The sequence below is a fragment of the Hyperolius riggenbachi genome, chromosome 3 (assembly GCF_040937935.1).
Source record: "Hyperolius riggenbachi isolate aHypRig1 chromosome 3, aHypRig1.pri, whole genome shotgun sequence".
Taxonomy (NCBI): domain Eukaryota; kingdom Metazoa; phylum Chordata; class Amphibia; order Anura; family Hyperoliidae; genus Hyperolius; species Hyperolius riggenbachi.
This window is the reverse complement of record NC_090648.1, coordinates 339,471,674-339,495,659: the sequence shown is the minus strand read 5'-3', so window position 1 is coordinate 339,495,659 and position 23,986 is coordinate 339,471,674. Positions and strand designations below refer to the sequence as shown.

Sequence of the window (23,986 nt, the reverse complement as noted above, 5' to 3'; positions counted from 1 at the left end):
GGTACTTATTGTGCGCCACCGGTGCTCAAATACCTCACTGGGTGCTGCTATATCCGCAATTACCAATCTACCTGGCTGCCGACGCCCAAACTATCTGCTTCAGTCCTGAAGTTTATTTGTGGCCCATAAGATTTTATTGCAACACTGCACTTCCCAATACTTGGTGGATTTTTGTTCTGTAGATAGAGAGAGAGAGAGAGAGAGAGAGAGAGAGAGAGATACATTATCCAATAGTAACCAATCTGAAATGAGCTTTTATTAATATGCCTATCCTTTGTTGGTAAAAGCTATTAAATTATCATTAACTCTGCATTACGACAAAACATTGCTTGTGGCAGCATATCATAATTGTATGTCCTTAACATATGGGCATGACTGTTTTTTTATTTCACTAAACATGCCATCTGCGTTCATTTTGCATTTCTTAGTATGATATTTTTCTCTTTTAATAGGCCTAGGAGGAACATGTGTAAATGTGGGCTGCATTCCCAAGAAGCTTATGCATCAGGCAGCTCTACTGAGACAGGCGCTGAAAGATTCGCACAAATATGGCTGGCAAATTGAAGATAATGGTATGTCATTAATAAACTAGTTTTCCTAAACAGCTTTTATTCTCTTGGCTCTACTCACAGAAAGGCTGTATATAAACCTGATGAGAAGGAAGGGATTAATTGAAATGCCAATAGATAATCCCTGTTTTACTACTGTGAGACTGGGTGTGGAATTGGTGAACATAATTACTGTGTACAGTAATGCATATCTAATAATAAGTGCACATATTGCATTGTAGTGATTGATCTGAGGCGCATATCTATCTATCTATCTATCTATCTATCTATCTATCTATCTAAAATACCGAACATCTTTATTTTAAAAAGCATGCTTTACATATAACTACCTCCCGGCTCATAGCTTTATGTATAAAGGGTAGTGCTGAAGTATTGACTAAGCCAGCTAGTTTTACATTGATCAGCGGTGTAGCAATACATGCTTGACTGTAACTTGGTACTATGGATGATTGGTACAGCTGCTGTACAATGCCTTACATTTGGAAGAAAAGTGTCAATGTTTGGATGATAGTGCGGCTTGTGCTGATGATCATAATGCAAATGCCTGGTGGGGGAAGGTGGGGAGCTAGGCGGCATATCGTTATGTAATATGATTTAGCACATCTTCCATTTTTCTTTATTTTCATGATAGATTTATCATTTAATACTGCAGAATTGTGACTAGGTGCATTTATCAGCAGGAATGTTATATTGATACCCTTTTTCATGCATCTACATTGGAAAATAATTTACCGTTTTACTCTTACGTATAGATTGATGTTGGTATCTGTGTCAGAAAGCAGATAAGCAGGCATATATTTTGTGGGTTATTTTTGTATGTCTAAGGCCTGGAACCCACTAGCAGTACATCACTAAGCTGTTACTAAGCACTTGCTAATATAATGCTATGGGTGTGATCACCCTTGAGGGATGTGTTTTTCATAAAAATCACCCTTAGCATTGCATTAGAAAGAGCTTTTCAAATCACTAGGGCTTAGAAAAGTCTGCTAGTGGGTTCGAGCCCCAACTGTTTGTTTTGATGTTTAGGGTGTCATAGATTGGACCAGAGTGGAGATTCAGGCTAATACACTGGTATGTGTATATTTACACTCTTTAAATGGACCCTGAAATTACATGTAACATGATGCCATACACATGTATATGTGCAGTCCTTAGAACTAGGCTGTGCTCCTCTATTGTTTTTTTCTCACTATAAGGTTAGGAATCAAAGGCTATAAATGGCATTTTCTCTGCAGATGGACTCAGTGATAACTAATTAGATGTCGTAAAACTGCTGTGTGGCTGAAAAACAGGTCTGAGCAGAGGGAACAGTGTATTCACCTCCTCTACACGTAAATTTTAATCGTTAAACTATCTTCACCCACCTGAGACAGCTTTACACCTAGATTTTTAGCCTTGCATATCTAAATGCCTCTGTAGAATAAGGCCCTGTACACAGCAGTCAGTTGCATTGCAGAATAATTCTGCATGTCAACTCACTGCCCATACAAGTCTATGGGCCTGTTCACAGTAACTGATCATTCTAACTCGCCTCATGCAGGCTTTGTATTAAAGTCTATGGCTAGTATGCATTGCCATTCACAGTCATTATAATGCGTGAGTTATGCAACTGACCACTGTGAACCCAACCTATGTCCATAAATCCTTTTTAGTATTAGAACTATAGCTACAACTGTCTATATCATCAGTTTATTTTCACTTCAGGGTTACATTAAGCAGCGCTTTGCTAAGCATTGCCTGTAACATGTGATGTTTTTTTAACTTGTTCCTAATTAATTTGCTTGGTAGCTTAGTTAGGATATACAGTGTGCATTTACTATCACAAACCTGCGATAATGAACCACAGTATCATAATTACACAGTAACCCACAATTATATTTCAGTGGCTAATTAACAGAAAATTCCACACCAGTAGCCTCATTGAAATTATAATAGTCAACATTCATGCAGGTGACACAAAATGAGAGGGGATGGTATGCAGAGATTAATTGCTTTAGTCATTTTTAAACTTCACTGATTTGGCATTCACAAAAATGTCACACTCTTGTGGTTCTCTTATCCAGCTATGTTTCCTATGGTTTGCAATGAGTCTATTTAACAGTCTTTAGCAGAATATGACAAACATGCCATTTCTTAAAGTGTACCTGACATGTGACAAAATGACAAACCCTCAGTTCATTCAGTTCTAGTCTTACTAAGAACTTGTCTGAGGTCCCTTTTTATTTATTGCAGGTCCCATAAACTAGTCCTTTTATCTATGCAAATGAGGCAGTTGAACAGCAGGCAAATGCTACTGTGGCTCTCTTGAAAAGTAAATAAAAGCCAAGTCACTTTTGTTTGCTTGATGAAACACTGCTGATAACAGTTTAGTTCTGAAAAGTTCAAAAGGCTATTATTTATGTTTGCTTTGCAGCTGAGTAAACTAGCTTCTACTTCACATTGTCATGTATGCTGTGTAGAATTTGTAGTCTTCGAAATTCAGCCCTTAAACTGAAAATAGGAATATGAGACTACAGGAAAGGTCTATTTACCATTACTACGACACAAACAATTAATTATTTCATACTTTTTTCCAGTTCATATTTACTTCAACTCAGTGGCGTAGCTAGACATTATGGGGCTCCATAGCAAAATTTTTATGGGCCCATCATATTTAGGCACTCTTGTGCAATGCTACTTGTCCTTACCCTATGAATTTGAGTTTATTGGGTAATTTACATTCTCATGCAATGCACACTGTGTTTAGTCCATGAGCACTGAGACAAAGCCAGAGGGTGATGAAGCAAAGCAAAGTTCATAGTTAACACATCAAGTTCCATCTGGGCCCCCTCTTCTCCAGGGCCCCATAGCGGATGCTATGGCTGCTAGGGCTATTGCTACACCCGTGCTTCAACTCATTTTGGACTGCAAGGCTCTGGCCCCTTAGGGACCAGAACCCTTTTTTTTATGCAGCCGCGGAAAGCCACGGCTTAGAGTCTACATCGCTTCAGAAGTAGAGAGCCACATGTATGGCGTAGATTCTAACCTCTGCGGTCACCAGCCAGTTAGGATACTATAGATATGAGATGATCATCTCCCAATCCAGTTGTTAGTTATCAGAATAAAAAAAATGGGATGTCAGTATGACCTGGCCAATAGTCTGTTTCACACCTAGGATTAGGGTTAAAAGCAGCTGGGAAAGTTGGATCTTCCAGGGGGTTTCTGCTTTATCCTCCACATGAGTTAAGCTGCTGATTTGCAAATAGTTCTAGCTTGCTGTAAATTTTGTTGTATCTGTACGCAGACTGAGCTTGAACCAGATGCAGTTGCTGCCAATTTGGACTGGTTTCATTTCAGTCTGCGTACAAATTGCAACAGAATTTACATCAAGTTTGAAAAATTCACGTCTCGATTGCTAAATGCTTACATCCTCCTTCACAGAGCATTTTTTTTTCTTTAAACAGAATATTAAAATTTCCACCTCCATATGAGAGTGAAGTATCCCTTATGATGCAAATTTCTGCCCAACAGGAAAAGGAAATGGTCATGGGTAAATCCAGGCTTACGGTACTTTATTAGCAGCTATAATTTGCCTGTGATCTTTTCCATTACCAAATCACCAATGTTTCTATTGAACTCTTGTGTACATCCAGAACTACTCGTTTGTCAAGTTTGTTTTAACTGATTGAACTACCGACATTAATAACAAAGTCTGTCCACTGTGGCTTCTTATTTAAATGCTTAATGCGGAGCTCAATCCTTCCAAATATCTGTGCCATTTACACAATAAAAAAAATTATGCTTACAGTGCAGCACAACTGGGAGATTATGAGAAAGTCCATCCAGGACTACATTGGTTCTCTGAACTGGAACTACAGGGTGTCGCTTATGGAAAATGATGTGGAATATGAAAACGGCTTTGGAGAATTTGTGGAAGCACACAAGATCAAGGTAAGGGCCAAGACCCCGTTTTCATAGATTACTCAGAAGACTTTATTACATAAACAATCAGCTTGGAATGATACTATACAGGATGGTCCATCTGCATAGCATGGATGATGGACATAACTGGTAAAGACTGCCATTGTCTTCATAGCAAGCGGCATGCTAGTTTCAGGGTAGCAAAGATCCTGTTAAGCAACTCGTATGCAGCCTGGTACTCAATGATTGCAACAAATTCCTTATCATAATGGGATAAAAGTTGACACATGTTTAGAGCCCCAGGCACTCTGTTCATGGTAACAATTGCCACATTATGATTTTAACATGGGCTTAGGCTGCAAACTTAACTCAGACCTGAATTCTTGCACAGTACACAACGAAAAGTCTTTAGTCTACAAATAGTTGCTGAAGAAATTAAATTCTCTGTGTTCTGTGTCTAGCTGAAACAAAGTGTCTAATTAGTTCTTATTAGCAACTGTGAATAGACTGCAGAAGAGCTCTGCTGAGGCAGCTTTCCTCATGCAATAAACACTGTGGTTTAACACTTTCAGTGCTCCCCGCAAAAGAGAAACCAAGTTAAACTTCAGGTTTTTTTTAGTATTCAATAAATTTAATTTAGGTAATGAAGGTTATTATGCTGTGGCTAATCTTTTAGAGCAAAGAAGAAGTTCTTACTTAATTCCACTTTAAGATGTTCACCTTGCTTTGTTAAAAATACTTTGGTCAGGATTTGTGATCTGAAATACCCAGAGATTTACCAGTAGATCACAGTGGCCATTTAATTGTTATTTGTTATATAGCTATGTATTTGTTATATAGTCCTGAATATAAAAAGAATATTGCAGACCACACCAAGTTATCTATATCTTTTAGCATTAGACATATCTCTGTGTAAGATAGTTATGATGGTCTATGAGATCCTGCATCTAAGGGTATATTGTACATAAATAAGACAGCAAATAAAACCCAAACATTCAGCTTAGCGGCTCTGTGCTATGGACACAGGAAGTGCATAGACACCACTGGCGCTGCCTCCTTTTCAGGAGTAGTTATTAATGACCAAACAAGTTTATCAAAAGGGGACCAACCAAATGCAGTTGCTGCTAATTTTGCATCGGTCCAATTTCAAGCTTCATAAAAAATTTCAACAACATTTGTATTGGCAGAAACAAATTCTAATTCATTAATTATTTTTAGTAGCCAGTTGAGATACTCAGTGAGGTGCTTATAATTTCAAGTTGATGCAGATTTTGATCAAAATCATCATCTACTGTATTTCTAGTTTCAATTTGCATACATTTCCATGAAATTGACACATTTTTTATCAGCTCAAAATGAATAAAGTCTCTAGTAGCTAGCATTGTTTACTCAATATTAGTGATGGTCAGTGAGATGCTAGTGTTCTGACTTTGTTGCAAATGTATTGCAGAGTTCATGCAGCTTCTAAGGCCTCTTTTCCACGGACAGTTGATAGGCAATGAAATGCCTCTCAAACTCTCACAACTGCTTGCTGCTGCCTGTAAACTGCTCACTACTGCCTGGTTACACCTTGCTCTACACACAGTTCAACTGTCCGTGGAAAAGAGGCCTACGCCAATCCAAATAAGCATCCACTGCATTTAAGTGCCTCCAAGCTGCATCCAATATGCAGCCACGGAAAGCCACGGCTTAGAGTAAAATTGACATCTCTACTTAGTACCTATAGGTATGAGACTCTTCCCCGGGTTTCGCCAAACTAGGCAAGTATGATCTCGTGTGTATAGGTGCCTGCAGCCTGGTACAGGCATCCAATTTTGATTGGCCAATCACTGGCCAATTTTATCAGCGCCATTCAACATGAGGGCCAGCAGATTTTGAATACTATGAACAGATTATGTAGCTAAGCTCTCATGCTGCATGGAAGTTTTTAAAATTGGCCAATCAAAATTGAATGTGTGTACCAGGCTTTAGTATTGTGTGTGTAAGCACTCTGTGTACTAGTCATTGCCATTGTAGTAATTCAATGATAAGTTTGTAAACTGAAATGATTTATATGACAGATTTTTAGAATTCCAGCATACAGCGGTTTTGCTTTTCCTTAAAGTAACCACAATAAAACACCAATATGAACATATACTGACAGTTGTCCCCAGAATAACATACATTATAAAGATGACACGTGCTTACAGACATTCTTGGTTTTTTTCTCCCTGTTGCATTGTACATACTTGACATATTAATTAATAATGAATAATACTAATTGTGTCGGATGATTATTTTGTGCAGTCAACAAATCCAAGAGGAAGAGTAAAATATTTCACAGCAGAGACATTTCTGATAGCTACAGGAGAAAGGCCACGCTACCCTGGAATACCCGGAGACAAGGAGTACTGCATCACCAGGTACTAACCCAAACCTGTGTGTGTGTGTGTGTGTGTGTGTGTGCGTGCGTGCGTGCGTGCGTGCGTTGTAGTATATTCTATGCTTCTGGCATTTAGTATTCTGAACAATAGTTTGGAAAAAACCTAAATGCTTGTTACTCTACTTTTTAAAAATGTTCTTGCTAAGTTAATTCTCTAATATAAATTGTAAATTGATTAAAAAGCCTTCATTATTATCATTTATGCCTCTTTTCCATGTACTGTTGAGCTGTGTGCTCAGCAAGCAGTTACCCGGCAGCAGTAGGAAGTTACCAGGCAGCAACAAGCAGTTACCAGGCAGCAGTTAGAAGTTGTGAGAGCAAACCTGAACTGACAATTAAAAGTGAAAACAAACATACACAGGTCATACTTACCTCACGTGTAGTCTACTCATCAATCTTTTTCTCCTCTGCTGCATCCTGTTTGTCCACTGCAATCAATGTAATTCTCCATGCTCCCCATAACAGCTTTCAGGTCAGCACACTGTTAAACTGTAATATCGCCCACTTGAGCTATAGGGAAACATGGACATTACCTTGCACATCAGTTGTCCTTTCGGTTGTAACTGACAGCTAACTGATATATTTAAATTCTGACAAAATCTTGTCAGAATTAGAAAGAGTCGTACGAAGAAAATGGTGAGCTTCTGAGAGGAACTGACGGTGAGGTAAGTATGTAATATTCATTTGCAGGTACATCATGTGTTTATTTTAAATAATCTTACTCAGTTCAGGTTCACAGTTCAGGTTTCACTGCCTATCAACAGTCCGTGGAAAAGAGGCCTAACTTTCTTTCTTGTTTGCTTCTTTGACTCTATGTATCGTCCTGGAATTTTTCTCGTTTTGGGAATATTTGTATTTGTTGCCACATGGAAACAGAAAATCTCAATAGATTTTAATTGTAGGCAACTTTAGACTGATTCTTGTAATATCAAATACAAAATCAGGTACAACATAGTAAATTAAAAAGATAGGTACCGTAAATAGATAAATAGCACTAAAGCGTAATACCCAATGTAAGTAAATGGCAATGGAAATGATCCTTCCTGAATATCTCAAGTAGCATTTTCCCATGATCAGCATGTACACTGGAGGCGTGGCTCTCTGCCGGAACTGCTGAGGAATTACTTGGTATTTCTTAAATCTGATTAGCTCCTGCTAGGTTTCAGCTCAGCTTCTGTAAATTCCAAATTCCACTTCCTGTTGAGCAAGAATTTACATGATAATCTTTATGATAATGTCTAATTTTTAGTGTACACCTGAAGTGAGAGACATATTGAAGCAGCCATATTGATTTCCCTTAAAACATTATGAGTTGCCTGGCAGCCCTGCTGATATTCCTGGCTTCCGTTGTGTCCGAATCACACACCTGAAATAACCATGCAGCTAATCCAGTCAGACTTCAGTCAGAAACTCCTGATCTGCATGCTTGTTCAAGGTCTATGGCTGAAAGTATTAGAGACAGAGGATCAGCTGGATAGCCAGGCAATGTGCATTGTTTAAAAGGGTAATAAATATGTCAGCCTCCATATCCCTCTCACTTCACGTGTCCTTCAAAGTGTTTCCCAAAATCCAGAATGAAAACATCTGAGTAGGAGTTGGGCTTTAAATGCAGGTCAAAAGCAAAGTGCAAATGTAACATCCAATGTTGCTACAACCGCTAAGATTTCCTAAGAACACAAACTCTACTCTGACATGCTTCTTTGCTTCTGTTCCACACCTTCTACCAATAATCTTCCCTTACCCTTTAATTGCAGTGATGACCTCTTCTCCTTGCCGTATTGTCCAGGGAAGACTCTGGTGGTCGGTGCTTCCTACGTTGCATTGGAGTGTGCTGGCTTTTTAGCGGGTCTTGGCTTGGATGTCTCTGTTATGGTGCGCTCTATCCTCTTAAGAGGTTTTGACCAGGAAATTGCTGACAAGATTGGAGAACACATGGAAGACCATGGAGTAAACTTCATAAAAAATTGTGTGCCTACAAAGGTATGCTCCAGTTTATCAGATTGATCAATAAACCTTACGTATAATGTATAGTGCATATATAGGATTTATGACACCATGATTATTGATGTATGCACTTTGAGTGCTGCAAGGAATGTTACATTTGTTGCAAGCTAACAACATTACCACAGCTAGCAGAAGTTGCATGACAGACATCTACATTTTCTGGCAGATTTTGAAATGCTCCAGACATTATATTGCTACAAAACTCTCCAGCTGCTGGGAGGTCCAAACAATAATGGTGATGAAGAAGAAATATTCCCCTGTGCCTCTCCCTGAGGAGTTTGTTTCTTCTACTATTCTGTGGATCCCATAAAGGCTCATATACATGCTTGACTAAGGTCGGCTGAGGTGGCCAATAACGACCACTTCAGCTAATAATCAAGCATGAGTATAGCAACCCCCAATCCATGAGCGATCAACTCACTCGACTGATGGCCAACTTCACAGTTCACACCACTCCTCCACCCACCGCATGACGTCACACATGCGCCGCTTTGTCTTCCCTCCACTCCCCGCATAGCAACCGAATGGGTTGTCAGCTACACAGCTGACACATGTCTGTACTGGCCAGCCCAGCGATGTCTCCCAAGGGGATCAGGTTCCGATCCCTGATGGGCAGTATAAGTCAAAGATGTGTACGCACCTTAAGAAATATCAACATTCCCTGTTGTGGAGGTTCTAATTTATCCAGGACATGGTATGTCTAAAGGAAAAAATGAAGTAGCTTTAACTTAAAGGATACCTGAAGTAAGAGCTGTATGGAGGCTGCCATATTTATTTCCTTTTAAACAATGCAAATTGCCTGGCTGTTTTGTTGATCCTCTACCTCTAATAGATTTAGCCATAGCCCCTGAACAAGCATGCAGGTCAGCTGTTTGACTGGATATGCCACTTGTTTAAGGTGTGTGATTCAGACGCTGCTGATACCAGGAAGATCACCAGGCCAATTAGGCAACTGGTATTGTTTAAAAGGAAATAAATATCACAGCCTCTATATCCCTCTCACTTCAGGTATCCTTTAATACCTTTTTTGTGTTGTGTAGGGAGTTTTATCAGTCTCACTGAACAACTTCTCATTAAAGAAGAAGTTGCTAAGTAAAGGCAATGAAACATGTACTGGAACACAAGTTGTTTGATTGAAATTACCTTATTTTTTTCATTGGATTTCCAGCTGCTTGGCAGCCCAGAATGTTGTGTTGGGGGTCATGGGAGCTGATATACTAAAATTCATTTGTGCTGGAGGACAGCAGAAAAGATGTGACTACAGTAACTCTAACACTATTCACCAGTGTTATGAGAAGCATCACTATGCTGTGATTAAATCCGAGTAAGGAGTGCAAACCTTTACTGCCTAATACAAGACAATGTAATGCAATAGAGTAGTCCAGATTTGTTGAATCCCAAATATTATCCTTTGTTCTCCAATTTGCTCTAGCTCAAAAGAACCTATGTAATTTAGCCCCCTATTTCCTGCTCCTGTGCCTTTAAGAGATATTGCACCACCCCTTGCATTCACACACAGTACAGGATGCTCTACTATGACAATGACAGGTGCACTTACAGGCTATCTGATGTGTAATATTGATTGCACTTTCACTTTGCAGTGTGTAAGTGGAGACCAATTCTAACTGTTTGAGACAGAGAGAGAGGGGTGGAAGAGGTAGAGAGAGCAAAAGGTAGAGACAGAGAGGGGTAATGACTAAAGGTGGCCACGCACGATACAATAAAATGATTCGATTTTACAGAAATTCGATAAATAAGATCGGATTTCCCAAAAAATCTAAAGCTTTTTTTTCAATCCAGCAAGAAATCTGATCGACTTTTCCGTTTTTATTCGATAAAAGTTGATCGGGAGTGCTGTTTTTTTCTGATTAATTTCTATAAAAATTGAATGGTGTGTGGTAGATTGTCAGTTTATTAATATATACACCCAAGCAATTTTCTCAGTTTCCAATCCTTTTTATCATAATTGAGGAAAAATTGAACATAGGTGTGTGGGATATTGGTCAGCTTTTTGAAATGTTACAATCTCTCAGAGAAATTAATTTCAATTCTTGAATTGAACCGATATTTAAAAAATTGTATGGTGTGTGGACACCTTAAAGCCTAATCTAGACGGAGCGATCTGGCGGCTCGATTAGCCGCCGGATCGCCTTTTCCGCATCCCCGCACGTACCCGCCACGACCCCGCTCGTCCGTGCGTGAGTCGGATTCGATACCCGCTCGTCCCCGCCGGCGCCGCTTATCTTCCGCTTGATTCCCTGCTATTGTCCGCTCATGGGGAATCGAGCGGCGGCGAGATCGGACCTGTCGAATCTTATCAATCGAGCCGCATCAGCGGCTCGATTGATAAGTAACATCACTCCGTGTGTACCTATCTTTAGAGAAAGTAGGGGGGTGGGCAGATAGACAGGGAAGAGGTAGAGAAAGCAAAAAGGTAGAGACAGCCAGGGGGAAAGACTCGGAGGGGAGGGTTGGGGAGGAGACAAGGCCAAGACAGAGGGAGAAAGACTCAGAAACAGAGAGAGATTGAGAGGGAGAGGGAGAAACAGGAAAGGGAGGCAGATAGCTAGAAAAAAAGGTAGCGACATAGAGGGGGAAAGACTCAAAAAGAGAGAGATTACAGGGAATGCTAGCAACACACAGAACTTTTCAGGGGACCAGCATCCAAACAATGTTAAGTATTTTTAAATTGTTTAAAGGTGCTCATTAATGGTACAATCTCCCAAATGATCGCAGATAATGAAAGTCAATGGGAAATCCCATGCGAAGTGTGAATTTAGGAATTTATGCTGCAAGTAGTACGCACATTGCACATTGGCAAAACGCATGTGATTTTTAATAAGTGTGAACCCTGCATAACACTGCACAAGAAGAAGGACTGGCCTGCATTAAGATGAATCAATTTATACTTACTAAATTTAATTAGCACTGTCCCTTTAAAGGGAACCTGAAGTGAGTACAATTATTTAAAATAAACACATGAGGTAGCTGCAAATGAATATTACATACTTACCTCACTGTTAGTTCCTCTCAGAAGCTCGCCATTTTCTTCTTACAGTGATCCCTTCCAGTCCTGACAATATTATGTCAGAACTGAAATATACCAGTTGGTGTCAGTTACATATCAGCAGCTGTCAGTTACAACTGAATGTGCAAGGTAATGTCTATGTTTCTCTATGGCTCAAATGGGTGATATTACAGTTTAACAGTGTGGTGACCTGGAAGCTGTTATGGGGTAATGGCCATTTTCAAAATGGAGGACAGAGCATTAAATTGATAACAGTGGACAAACAGGACGCAGGAGTGGAGGAAGAGATTGATGAGTAGACCATACGTATGTATGACGTCTGTATGTTTATTTTGAATTTTATTTTTAGTTCAGGTTCTCTTTAAGTACTGATACTAGAGAAGTATAGCTCCTTACAGTGAAATATAATTGCTTATCGATATAATCAGGAATATTTACTATACTGTAATTGACATATTATGCAGCTATGATTCATTCTCATGTGTAGGATGACTGCATCTGCATGTAGATAACTAGATATGCTCATACATGACATATTATTATCTTCCCATGACAGATAGAACAGATTGAAGCAGGAGAGCCTGGAAGGTTGAAAGTGACATCTCAGGCAACTGATGGTTCAGAGACTGTAGAAGAGTACAATACAGTGAGTACCGAATACACCCTAATTAATGCACCCACTCACTAGAGTCTGGAGAATGCAGCTCACCTCCACACTAACAGGAGGCCTTATTAATGATAACAAGTAAATGAATCAGTTTCGTATCTTATATATATTGTGCTGTGCCTCTTCTATGCTAATTTTACCAAGGTTTTTATTCATCCTGTCAAAGTGTACATACATAGATTGTGATAATGGAACGCACACCCTCAGCCACCCAAGCACAATGGCTTAAAAATACAGGAGTTTCATTGTTTGTGTTAATATCTGATCGGTAATTCTTCAGAGATCAGTAACTTCATCTGTGGGAGTTGATTTTCAGTCCAAGATCAACATTTCCATAAAGCAATAACCACTGGTAGCTTGTTGCATTGTTTACTTTTACTGTATACAGTGACTTTTGGTGCTTGGAGTTCTTGGTACAATTTCTCATGTACCTATTTGCCTGTTTATACTACAAGTTAATCCAATTTCGCAGTTACTGTAGATGAAAAACATATATTGAGATGTTACATGAACATTTTATGTTTTATATACCGGTAATAAACACATTCCAGTTACAATGCAGTTAATGTGTGTCAATAATACTGAGATACAGCATACTCTTCACAGGTGCTGCTAGCCATTGGACGAGATGCCTGCACAAGAAAAATTGGACTGGACATACCTGGAGTAAAGATCAATGAAAAGTATGCACACGTTATCTATCAATCTATCTAGATATAAAATAAATGTTATTAGGGGCCACTCTACACAGTAGCACATTACATGAAGGCCATTAGCTAACAAATGTGACCACACCAACTATTAGACTTTCCATGGGAATAAATGGAAATTCACACAGATGCGAATAATGCTGCCATCTGCTATACAGCAATTCAGTCAGCTCCACATCCATAAAAAACAGATAATATTTATGTAAATATTCGTTCGAGCGGCCGTTCCATGTCAGTTCACGGAGGGTGTCTCCGAAAACAGCTTGCGAGCCTCCGATCGCGGCTCGCAGGCTCAATGTAAACACGCGGGGAAGAAATCCCCGGTGTTTACATCGTACGGCGCGTACGGCGCTGCAGCATCGTAAAGGAGATCGGCGATCCCCGGTCTCTGATTGGCCGGGGATCGCCGGCATCTGATAGGCTGAAGCCTATCAGAGGCGGCGCAGGATCACCGTCCTGTGCCTCCCACAGTGAGGAGGGGAGGGAGGGAAGGAGAGGGAGGGAGGGCAGAATAGCGCTGCGGAGGGGGGCTTTGAGGCCACACAGCGCGGCAGCGATCAGACCCCCCCCCCAGCAGGACATCCCCCTAGTGGGGAAAAAAGGGGGGGGAAGTCTGGTCGCCCTGCGTGAAATCTGATCTGTGCTGGGGGCTGAAGAGCCCACGCAGCACAGATCTGTGCAAAATGCTGCGGTCCTTATGTGGTTTAATTGGCTATACAGCTAGCACTGTCCAAAATAGTTCAGTTCAAAAATAATACAAATATGGCATATTGTCCTTTAAGGAAGCTGTGTGGCCCCATAAGCAAAACCACAAGAGCATGTGATCAGTGTATGTGCTTAACCTTCCTGGCTGTAACCCCAGGAGATTTTCTCAGGCCCTGCTGGGCCGATTTGCGTAATTTTTTTTTGCTGGACGCAGCTAGCACTTTGCTAGCTGCGCCAGCACAGTGATCGCTGCTGCCCCGCGCTCGATCGCCGCTATCCGCGCCGCCGTAGAGCCCCCCCCAGACCCCTGCGTTGCCTGGCCTATCAGCGGCAGGCAGCGCTAAAGAGTGGATCGGAACTCCCTTAGACGTCACGACGTCCATGACGTCGGTGACGTCATCCCGCCCCGTCGCCTTTGAACGGGATTTCCTGATCGCCTATCGCCGGAGGCGATCGGAGGGGCTGGGGGGATGCCGCTGAGCAGCGGCTATCATGTAGCGAGCCCTAGGCTCGCTACATGATTTAAAACAAAACAAAAAAGCAAAAAACCGGCAGCGCTGCCCCCTGGCGGTTTTTAATATACCGCCAGGGAGGTTAAAGGGGCACTACAGCGAAAAATTGTAAAATTTAAAATATGGGCAAACATAGACAAATAAGAAGTGCATTTTTTCCAGAGTAAAATGAGCCATAAGTTACTTTTCTCCTATGTTGCTGTCACTTACAGTAGGCAGTAGAAATCTGACATAAGTGACAGGTTTTGGACTAGTCCATATCTCATAGGGGATTCTCAGCAAGGCTTTTATTCTTTATAAAGATATTCCCTAAAAAGGATTCATACAAAGATGCTGGCCGGCTTCCTTGCTCCCTAAACAGTTTTTTGGCAGTTGGACAGACTAACTCAGGGACGGATCTAGACCAAATTGCGCCTGGGGCAAGGTCAGGTTTTGGCGCCTAAACTGCCATTTCCCATCCAGTTTTGGTGCCTAAAGGTCAGGTTTTGGCGCCTAAACTGCCATTCCTCATCCAGCTTTGGCGCCTAAAGGTCAGGTTTTGGTGCCTAAAGGACAGGTTTTGGCGCTTAAACTGCCTTTCCCTATCCAGTTTTGACGCCTTTTTAAGAATTCAACAAACTGCGCCTGGGGCAAGAGACCCGCTCGCCCCCCCCTAGATCCGTCCCTGGACTAACTGCCATTCACACAGGCCTGGTGCACACCAAAAACCGCTAGCAGATCCGCAAAATGCTAGCAGATTTTGAAACGCTTTTTCTTCTTTTTCTGTAGCGTTTCAGCTAGCATTTTGCAGTTTTGGGAAGCGTTTGTGGTTTAGTAGATTTCATGTATTGTTACAGTAAAGCTGTTACTGAACAGCTACTGTAACAAAAAATGCCTGGCAAACCGCTCTGAAGTGCCGTTTTTCAGAGCGGTTTGCGTTTTTCCTATACTTAACATTGAGGCAGAAACGCATCCGCAATCCAAAATCTGCAGCAGCCCGGGAGTATGCGTTTCTGCAAAACGCCTCCCGCTCTGGTGTGCACCAGCCCATTGAAATACATTACCCAAGCGGATCCGCACCCGCAAGCGGATCGCAAACCGCAACCGAAACGCTCTGGTGTGCACTAGGCCTAAGTGCTTTTGAAAATAAATATATCCCTGAGAATCCAGAGAATCATCTAAAGAGATGGACTAGTCCAAAACCTGTCACTTCTGTCAGGTTTCTACAACCTACTGTAAGTGACAGCAACATAGTAGAAAAGTAAATTATGGCTTATTTTACTCTGGAAAAAATGTACTTCTTATTTGTATTTGGTGCCCGGATCTTTTTTCCTTTGTGTTTCTCTTATTTGTATATGTTTGTACATAGTTAAAATTTTACAGTTTTTTGCTGTAGTGCCCCTTTAAGCTGGCCATACACTGGTCAATGTGGTCATCAGATCCCTCTCAGGTCATTATATTATCAGAGAGGGATCTATCTGATTGAATATAATACACATCAGCCACATAAAAACACACAACATTTTAATAGATTTAACCCTCCTGGCGGTCTATTAAAAACCGCCAGGGTGCAGCGCATATTTTTTTTTAAAATCATGTAGCGAGCTTAGGGCTCGCTACATGATAGCCGCTGTGCAGCGGCATCCCCCCACCCGATTCGATCAGGAAATCCCGTTCAAAGAACGGGATTTCCTGGAGGGCTTTCCCCATCACCATGGTGACGGGCGGGATGACGTCACCGACGTCATCGACGAAAGGGAGTCCCGATCCAACCCTCAGCGCTGCCTGGCACTGATTGGCCAGGCAGCGCATGGGGTCTGGGGGGGGGGCGGCGGGTTGCGGCGAATCGGCAGGTAGCTGCGGCGATCGGAATGCACACACAGCTCCCAAAGTGCTAGCTGCGTGTAGCAAAAAAAAATTATGCGAATCGTCCCAGCGGGGCCTGAGAAATCCTCCTGCGCGGTTACCATCAGGAGGGTTAACCATGAAATCTATTGAAAATCTGTGTGCACTGCCTGCCAGGTCCCCAAGTCTCCCAGCCCCCCTCTCCCCGGGTTAAGTAGAGTAGTCAGCAAATCATCTGTCTTCCAGCGCTTCTTTTCTCCACCACTGAGCTCTCCCTTCTGTCTCTTCTCCCCCGAGGGCATGTGTCACATGACAGAGGCCAAACACTACAGGCACTATGGCACATACCTTACGTGACCATTAGAGGCCTCTGATGTTTGGCCTCTAGTGTTAGTGACATGACACAGGTGCCCGGGAGAGAAGAAGAGACAGGAAGGAGAGCCCAGTGGTGGAGAGAAGGAGCGTTGGAAGACAGGTGAGCATAAGCTCCACTCCTGTGTTGGCCGCCTCCATCCAGCAAAATCTTCCATCCAGCATGATTGATCAAATCAATCAATTTTGACCAATAATCTATTGGGAATTGTTTGCTGCTTTGATTTCTGGCAGATTCGATCAAATGATTTAATCACCCTTATATCGATGCAAAAAATTGACCAGTGTTTGGCCACTAAAAATAAGACAAACAGAAAACTGGAGCAAGCACCTGTAAAACAATGGGGCCGATCGAATTCACAAGTTTTCTCCTAGGTGATATTTCACATGTAATCTATAAAATGCCTTTTAGGCCACCAGCAAGCAAGAAAATACTCCAAATTATTTGGACAGTAGTTCTCCACCTACTTTTTAGTACTTTTCAATTGCATTGTGCTGAAAAGTTATTTTAAACCGAAGATGAAGTCTCCTAGGCAAAAACTTAGGAGAAAAGTGAATTGGGTCAGGCACAATGTGCCAAGACAAAGATAGGGCAGCTCAACACAGTGTATTAGAACATAAAACCAACATATTGTATTGCAATCACTGTGTACAAAATCTGAAATCATTTAATAAATGATCACCACTCAATGGAGGCGTAACAAAGTATCCTTGCTGTTCCACAGTCAGACCTGAAAGGAGCCAGATAAATATTTTGGACAAACTACACAGTCACACCAGTAAAAACTCTTGTATATGATTATACTGTATGTATGATGTGGATTCTGCTGCACAGAACTCTATTAAGAAAGATTAAAAACAGGAATCTGTAAAATATAGTAGAAAAGGGGTAATCTTCACATACCTTGAAAAGTCCCAAAATCCAACATTTTGTACCTATAAATTGAAATAATGAATTTAAATTTAAAATGATCTATTTTTTTTTCAGAACAGGAAAAATACCAGTCAATGATAAGGAGCAGACAAATGTGCCCTATATCTATGGCATTGGAGACGTGCTAGAAGATAAGTTAGAGCTTACACCGGTGGCCATCCAAGCTGGTTGCCTTTTAGCCCGGAGACTGTATGGTGGCTCAAATGTAAAGGTTAGTCATCGAAAATGCCAAACCATGGCCCACATGCAATTATTATTTTTTGTAGGAAATAATTATCTTTTCTGTGAAATAATTTTTCTGCATTTTACAATTGAAAAAGCTCCAAAAAGTAGGTGGAAAAATTACTATCCAGATTATTCTGAGTATTTTCTTGGTTGTTTAAAAGGTATTTTATTGACAATGAGTTAAAATATCACCTAGGTGAAAATTAAGGTGAAAAAGTGATTTACATATGTGGCTTCCTTAGAGACTTAGGGCCATATGCAATTCTCGTTATCACCTGAGTTTTCACCTAGGAGATAATTTGTAATCTTCGATTTTAAATAACTTTCCAGCACTTTTCAACTATAAAAGTACCAAAAAGTAGGTGAAAAAGTACTAACAAAATTATTTTATATCTCCTAGGAGAAAAATCAAGTGAAAAAGTGAATTGCATATGGCCCTTAGGCCCTTATGCAATTGACTTTTTCTCCTTAGTTTTTACCAAGGAGATAATTTTTCAACCTCTTTTTAAAATATTTTTTAGCACTTTGCGATTGCAAATGTTCCAAAAAGTAAGGTGAAAAGGTACTATCAAAATTATTTTTAATATTTTCTCACTTGCTGGTAGTTTAAAGGGCATTAAATTGACAAAGTGTGAAAATATAACCTAGGAGAAAACTGGAGAAAAAGTTATTTGCAATGGGCCTTAGATTCTAGCATAGAAACATTTATTTTGGTTATTTAGTGGTGTTGATTAATTTTGTAACTGTGAGGATAATGACCTTAGTGAAGCGGTTACTTTTTTGTTTAATGCAAACATTTTAAGTGCTTCAGTACATATATTTTACAGTGGTTAGAATGCTTTAAAATTAGGCTCTGATCAATCATGCAATATGCCTGCATCACTAATTTTAGTTTTATTCTAAAGTACTTGAAAAATACTAACATTTGACACAATCTAAGAAATGGCACATTATTAATTGTACTAGTGTGTTCTGGAATACTGAATAGACCTACAGGTAAATGATACGTAGTGCAGATAAACTAGAGAAAAGAGAAAAGAACATGAAAAAGAAGCAGGGAAGATCTGCTTCTAACATAAAGCTGGCTTAGAAACCATACTGGCTATGGGACTGGCTTGAGGTACTTAAAGAGACTCTGAAGCGAGAATAAATCTCGCTTCAGAGCTCATAGTTAGCAGGGGCACGTGTGCCCCTGCTAAACCGCCGCAATAGCGCCGCTAAAGGGGGTCCCTTGACCCCCAAACCCCCCACTGCGACACTTGGTCGCTCCTGGAGGCAGGGCTAACGGCTGCAGCCCTGCCTCCAGTCGCGTCTATCAGCGGCGCATCGCCACCTCTCCCCCGCCCCTCTCAGTGAAGGAAGACTGAGAGGGGCGGGGGAGAGACGGAGATACGCGGGATAGCGGCGGTTTAGCAGGGGCACACGTGCCCCTGCTATCTATGAGGTCTGAAGCGAGATTAATATATAATATATATTGTTGAATCAAGGCTTACTTACTAACTATAGAGAGAGAGAGAGAGAGAGAGAGAGGTTATACACAATCGTGATTGGATCACTGGCCAATGACATAACTGATTTTGTTTTATTTTTGTTAGTGTGATTACGTGAATGTTCCAACTACTGTATTTACTCCACTGGAATATGGGTCATGTGGGTTATCAGAAGAAAAGGCTATCGCCAAGTACGGGGCAGAAAACGTAGAGGTAAGACAAATGTTCTGCCAAATTTAGGTTGGATGGTGCCACTCACTTTCTGTTCTACATTCAGCTTGTTGATGTTATAGGATTTTTTTAGTTTTTATAGAATTTTTTTGTAAATACTGTCCCGCCCCTCACCAAGAAAGACCTTTTATTTAATATTAAGGCTTATGGTTTTTGTAACAGCTGAGCTAAAGTATGGCTGCCTTAGGAGGAGGTTTGTTAGAAAGGGTTATTTTTTATTTGTAGTTATACTTTTTTATTTTTTTGTTTTGTAACTTACAGAATATTTCATTTGTGAAATAAGTCACATATTTATTTATTTAACATTGTTAGAGGAAAATGTCATGTCATTTTTAATTCTAATGTTATTAAAAATGACATTTCCACCTGTACTACTCTATTGGCTTGCAGCAACTTAGACATTCCTGTCTGATAGTTTCTATAATACTGTATAGCCAAGCCAACTAAAATCAAGCCTTACAATTTATAAAGCTGAACACAAACTATTGTATTTTTCTTAACAAAAGTGGGATTTCCCTTTAAAGGGAAGCTGAGATAAATTATTTGCGGCAATTTATACTTACCTGGGCCTTCCTCCAGCCCCATGAGGATCGTGGGCTCCCTCTCCGTCCTCCATGGCCGCTCCATTGTCCCAGGATCATCTCCAGTATCTTTATCAGCGGGGGTGTTTTGCACCTGCGCAGCCTGGCCACGCACATGCTCCCGTGGCTGGGATTGTTCTGCAGCTGTGCAGTAGTACTGCCAGGACACGCAGGCGCAGAAAACCACAACTGGCTCCAACTTTGGAAGGTACTGGAGGCGATCCTGGGACAATGGAGCAAGCGGGGAGGACGGCAAGGAAACCCACTGTCCTCATGGGGCTGGAGGAAGCACCAGGTAAGTGCAAATTTACCCTAATCATTCATCTCAGGTATACAGCTGAGAAAGGACACAGAATAATGATAGAGGCCATATTATAATGGCATTACATTTCCTCTAAAATGTAAAGTGTCAAACTGAGCTCAAGCTGTAAAACAAAGTTTGTCATCTAGTGCAATGTTGTGTTCTTTATATGCTATGTATCTACACTACAAATACATTGCAGTTTCAAATCGGCCTTGGTCCTTGGACAGTTTTCACTTTTGTTGCCAGCAGTATAGACATTAATGGCTGTGTGTTAAGTTATTTAAACCACTTGAGGACCGCAGTGTTAACCCCCCCCCCCAAAGACCAGGCCATTTTTTACAAAATGGGCCACTGCAGCTTTAAGGCCGTGCTGCAGGGCCGCACAACTCAGCACACAAGTGATCTCCCCCCCCCCTTTTCTCCCCACCAACAGAGCTTTCTGTTGGTGGGGTCTGATCACCCCCGGCATTGTTTATTTATTTTTTATAAATATTTTATTTTCTGAATAAATTTCCTCTTTTTTTAATGAATTATTTTACCAGCCCTCCCTCCCCCCCGCCTGCCAATCAGCGCAATTGACTGTGATAGGCTTCACAACGGATTGCTTTTTTGCCTCTGGAGGGGACAGCCGAGTGACACGGTTGTCCCCTGCACAGCGCTGCCGTAGATCGCAGCGCTGTATCTAGTAAATAGACAGAGTTTTCGGCATCTAACAGTCTCCTAGCGGCGATCGCCGCTGGGAGCCTGAAGGCAGAGCGGAGCTCCGTCATCAGAGTGGGGATGTGCGCACAAACTCCGCCCCCAGTACTGCACGCCGATTGGCGTTAGGCGGTCCTGCGGCTGCCGCCTTGGCCACGCCAATTGGTGGTTAAATGGGACAGCAAATTTACACTGTTATACAAGCTGTACACTGACTACCTTACATTGTATCAAAGTTTCATATTATCAGTGTTGTCCCATGAAAAGATATAACAAAAATGTGAGAGGTGTATTGACTTTTGTGAGATACTGTATATGTAGAAGAGTACAATTTAAAAGGTGTAGGTTACCTTAGTAGCCTTTGTTGTCCTTGCAGACTCATATCATGGCACCCTAAACATGCTTATAATACCCAGCTACCTTTACATGTAAATTGTTTTAATTTAATTTAATTTTTTTGTGCACAGGCCAAACGCTAGTCCTCAAGAGTTAAAACAGAATTAAAATGAAAATAAGAAATCGGAACATTATATAACAAAATCAATGAAATATTTTTTCTATGAAATTGCTGTTTAATTACTAAACCCCCCTTAACATAGCACAAAAATGATAGCAGTTTCCTAAATGAATGCGGTCTACACTTTATTTTTTCTCCCGTATGTTTTATTTGACTGTTCTGTTGAATTGTATAGTGATAAGACCCTTTGCAAACCTGGGCACTTTCTTCTTCCAGGTTTATCACAGTTATTTCTGGCCTTTGGAATGGACGGTTCCAGCAAGAGACAACAATAAATGCTATGCAAAAGTCATCTGTCATATAAAAGACAACGTAAGTGAGCACATAGCCAACATTCATTACAGCAGCAAAATCAGAATCCGCTTTATTTAGGAGCAAAATGCTCAGTGATGCAAAAAGTACAGCCCTTTATCCACTGGGGAGATGGGGAATTTTTGCCTGCGGTCTTGTAAAGGCACACAACAGCTCTACTCTATTTTAGCTTTCATCTAGTTTCTTTGTTAAATTAAAACATTACCTTTCCACCCTTAGAAAATAAATAAGGATACTAGGAATATGATTGGAAATTTGCATTCATTCACAATGCACAATATTCTGTATGTCTGTACTTATATATACAGTATATGTATGAAATTTACCAAATGAGGTAGTTAGGTAGGGGAATCTTTCCCTGTCAGGGCCGGTTACTTGTCCTCTCCCACCTCCTCACTCTTCCAGTAGGCGATAAACTATCTGTGGCCAGCTCTACAACTACAGTAGATAGAGTCTCATGAAGATAAACAGTGGTGTAACTAAACCACACCGGACCCCCAGCATGAATCTTTCAGCCAGGCCCCCCTCAGCAAAACCCTGCCCCCCAAGTCACAGTATTTAGCTTCATGAGGGATGGGCGGGCTGCTTCTGTGCTCTAGATGCATTGCAGCAGTGCACCATAAATTATCTGCTTCTGGTGGTGGGACAGACCCACCTCACTCCACATCAGTGTACAGGTGTTGTACAGCCTGCTGCTCTGCATCTTAAGTCCTTGGCTACGGCCGTATGCCTATTTCTTATCAGGTGCCCACTGTAGCCGAATCCCAGCAGCCAAAATAACCCCTGGCGCTCGGCACATTCCCGATCACTGAATTGTTGCAGCCAGATGGTACTCAGCTATACTATAGCCATGCAACTATTAGGGGTAAAAGCACAGCTGCATACTTCCTGCACCGCTAGCAGGAGTTTGGCAATACTATAGCTGAACTCTGGTGCCCAAATTACACACTCGGTGCTGTTGTAGCCGCCTACTGCATAACAGCCTGCTGCCCAAATTACCAGACGTGTCTCGCACCCATTTTACCCATTTCCCAGCACAACTCAGATGTTGCTTTCTTTCCGCCTTAAAAGGCAAGTGGGAGAGAATGAGAGTGAGAGAACTCCCTGGTTCTCCATTAACCAGGTTACACTTACTTATTTAATTGCATGGTCTATTGACTGGTAAGTTACGTAATGATAAATCAGATACTCTCTATTGATGACTATATTGATTATTTTAGAACTGGGGTAATTATATAATTAATTTAGCATTGACTAGGGGGTTACATGCTTATGGGTGACGGTAGATAGAGAGCTAGCAATACTATCTGATGCCAGAAGATGTGGCTGTAATGGTGTTATCTCTTGCTTTAGCTGGATTGTATTGGGGAATAATTACCTATAATGACAGTAATTGCATGTTGAGCCGTGTCAGCTGTGACGCTCTGCTTCCCTGACACCAGTGATGAGTGTCCGCCATGTAGGTAATGCTGCTTGGCGGAGTCACAGGGTCATTACAATGATGCTGTCAGCCATTGTGTCTTCTATGGCATCTCAGATAAACCATCTCATCAAAGAACTTTGATTAAAACAATGCAGAGGAAAACAGTAATCTGATAAAAAAATAAGCATTTAATTTTTATGTTTCAAATGATGTCTATTGAATACCGACAGTAATTATCCATATTCTTTATCAACATGTTCTAAGTAGCATTATCCTGGCTGATCCCTGCCCGCAGTCATATTGTTTTTATATTCAGATATCTGGATTCTGTAATCTGTACATTGCATGGATTATGTGCATGGATTATGCGAGACATAACTGCAGCAAGTTTACCTTTGCATGTTGCTTGCTCTGTGTCTAACACAAGCGAGCATTATTAGTATTATTATGTATTTATACAGTGCTAGTGCTAATTTGTATTCATGTAGTGCTAACATCTTACGTGCTGCTGTACAGAGAACAAAACAGACAATAGTGAGGACCATAAATATTGAATA

General features: G+C 41.1%; 1 protein-coding gene across 1 annotated transcript in view; it reads left to right on the top strand.

The window, feature by feature from the left end:
• Positions 1-23,986, top strand: part of TXNRD1 (thioredoxin reductase 1) — a 57,524-nt gene that overhangs the window by 19,520 nt on the left and 14,018 nt on the right. The window contains exons 4-12 of the mRNA XM_068272793.1: positions 453-572; positions 4,357-4,499; positions 6,756-6,871; positions 8,646-8,871; positions 12,480-12,569; positions 13,197-13,273; positions 17,702-17,858; positions 19,468-19,575; positions 21,911-22,006. Coding sequence (XP_068128894.1) covers positions 500-572; positions 4,357-4,499; positions 6,756-6,871; positions 8,646-8,871; positions 12,480-12,569; positions 13,197-13,273; positions 17,702-17,858; positions 19,468-19,575; positions 21,911-22,006 — 1,086 coding nt within the window. The 5' untranslated portion in view covers positions 453-499. The remainder of the gene's footprint in view (positions 1-452; positions 573-4,356; positions 4,500-6,755; positions 6,872-8,645; positions 8,872-12,479; positions 12,570-13,196; positions 13,274-17,701; positions 17,859-19,467; positions 19,576-21,910; positions 22,007-23,986) is intronic.